The sequence below is a fragment of the Echinops telfairi genome, unplaced genomic scaffold (genome assembly GCF_000313985.2).
Source record: "Echinops telfairi isolate 266 unplaced genomic scaffold, ASM31398v2 ScPeMD7_1;HRSCAF=3_0, whole genome shotgun sequence".
Classification (NCBI taxonomy): domain Eukaryota; kingdom Metazoa; phylum Chordata; class Mammalia; order Afrosoricida; family Tenrecidae; genus Echinops; species Echinops telfairi.
The window spans coordinates 49,758,859-49,761,119 of NW_022103896.1; the positions used below are offsets into that span (position 1 = coordinate 49,758,859).

At 35.5% G+C, this 2,261-nt stretch overlaps 1 protein-coding gene across 1 annotated transcript in view; it reads right to left on the minus strand.

The window, feature by feature from the left end:
• Positions 1 to 770: 770 nt before the first annotated feature.
• Positions 771 to 2,261, minus strand: part of RIPK2 (receptor interacting serine/threonine kinase 2) — a 25,038-nt gene continuing 23,547 nt past the window's right edge. Inside the window, exon 10 of the mRNA XM_045285984.1 lies at positions 771 to 2,261. Coding sequence (XP_045141919.1) covers positions 1,927 to 2,261 — 335 coding nt within the window. The 3' untranslated portion in view covers positions 771 to 1,926.

Sequence of the window (2,261 nt, forward strand, 5' to 3'; positions counted from 1 at the left end):
ACTTGTGACTTTTTGACTATGATTATAGAACGACACATTACTACCATACATAGAAAACCAGTACTACTTGTTTTATGTAGAAGATAATTTTGAACCTAAATATCACAAAAATAGTTTCCCTAGATATTGTTCTTTAAATTTTCAGTCTCAGGCTGCTTCTTCTTTTTTTTCCTAACAGGGAGATTAAAAGCTTACAGCACAAAATTACGACATTATCCTTCACTTACTCAGAAGGCCTGAAAAAACCTGAAGCATAGTTCCTCAATATATGATTCAATGCTATGACCTCAAATTGCTTTGAGAGGCTATAACGAAATCCAACTGCTGAGGTTGCAACAATTTCACACATGGATGAGAGCACATTACCTTTTACATCAAACATTTTCTCTCATCAGTGTCATTCATGTAGAATTTTTCCATGTAGTTGTAACCAGGGATGAACACACACGACTCCTCATATTAAATTTTGGGGAACGTGACCGGTATGCACGTGGCCATAACCACATAAATTGTGGTTTTTAGATCATCAAACTGTGCTCTTTTTAGATCTCAGCAGAAGATGGAAACGCCAAGTCCACTTTACCAACCCAGATACACCATGTTTAATTGATATAAAATTTAGCTTAGCACCACTTACAGTCAAAACAATTAGTTTTTTTAGAATATAAAGGAGAAAGCTTCTAAGACTTTTCTGTTTAAATGAAATTAACTGTTCATCTTCCCCAGTAATAAAACATTTTAATAAGCAACTCATGGGCTTAGTTTTCATGTTTCTTTATTAACTTCTGAATTGTCAAAACCAATATTGAGACACCCCTAAGTTAAAGCTCTAAAATGAAGATGAAACCACTTATACTTGTAATAAAATGTTCAATTTTATTATAATAAATTACTTATTACAATAACTTTTTGTTCATTTTTCCATGTTATGGGTCTGTTGCTTCAAATCTGTATGTTCAAATTTATGCTATATCTTACTTTTTGCAGAGATAGCCCTTGCAAAACACTTTTTTAAAGGACTATTCTTTGTGGGTTTTTATTTAGTGATATATCCCATTAACCAAAAATAGAGCTTATATATACTTTCTTGTTTGGTCTACAGTGAGACAGTCAATAAAAAAGCAGCCCTGCTACTACTGTACAGCAATGACCAGGAACGAGTCAGACGGAGATCTCACCCAGAAGGCTGTGGAGGACGGACTAGTAAGTGAAAAGAAGGTCACATTGCGAGATGCTATGATGATAATAAAAATCTGAAGGAAAGATCTTCTTCTTAATGAATGTCGACTTTGAAAACGAGCAGGATGGAAGGTAGAGGATCCACATGGGACTGGTAACTGGTTATATCTGGGTCAGTGGACTGGGTGGAGTGTAGAAACAAGAGTAGGAAATAGCTGTTAAAGTGATTTTCTCTTGATATCATTTATATTGTTTTACTTTAAAGTTTTTACTGAAGACTCAATACACTGAATTAACAATATAATTTGGATAAAGAAGTATTAAAATGAATAACCGCTTAGATGAGAGTTGAACCTGGGGCTGTAGGATAGGAATGCTGTATTACCTTTAAGTAAAAGGACATTATTTTATGAAGCCAAACTGCATCTTAAGAAAAATAATAAATAATCCACAAAGAAAGAGAATGTGAGAAAGGTTCCCATCAGAAACACACATACAATTCTGGACAAGCACAATACAATTACTATACTTTAAAAAAAAATGGTTTCAGGGAACAAAACAGGCAAAACAAGAACACTATGTAGCACAACGAACACTTTCTCCTTACATTAATGAAAAAACAAAGGAATACTGCAAGGTCCTGAGAGGAGGAAACTTCTGGAAAGCTTCTAGTATACATGGATTTTACAAAAAACAAGGAGATACAAAATCTACAAAAATGGGCTTTCCTTCCTGTAACACACTTATTTATAAAGTTTTATTTAGAAATAAATTTGAATTAGGTGACCTAGAAACGGCAAATATATCTGGGTAAGGCTGAAGACCCATCTGCTTGTTGTCTTTCAGCTTTTGCACTATAACTCTGGCAAAGTCTTCTCCTTGGATGTCAGTGGTGTCCAGTAATTGTCTGACTTTTGAGGTCCTTGTCGGTTTGGTGCTAATGAGTTCATAGTCCTCCTTCATAATCAAATCCCTGGACAGAAGGGCATCCAGCGATTGGTTGAGGCAGGCTTCGGTCATCTGGCTGACAATGTCTTCCCTTTTGCTCTGGATCCACTGTTGGGCTATCCCGGGCTGCACAC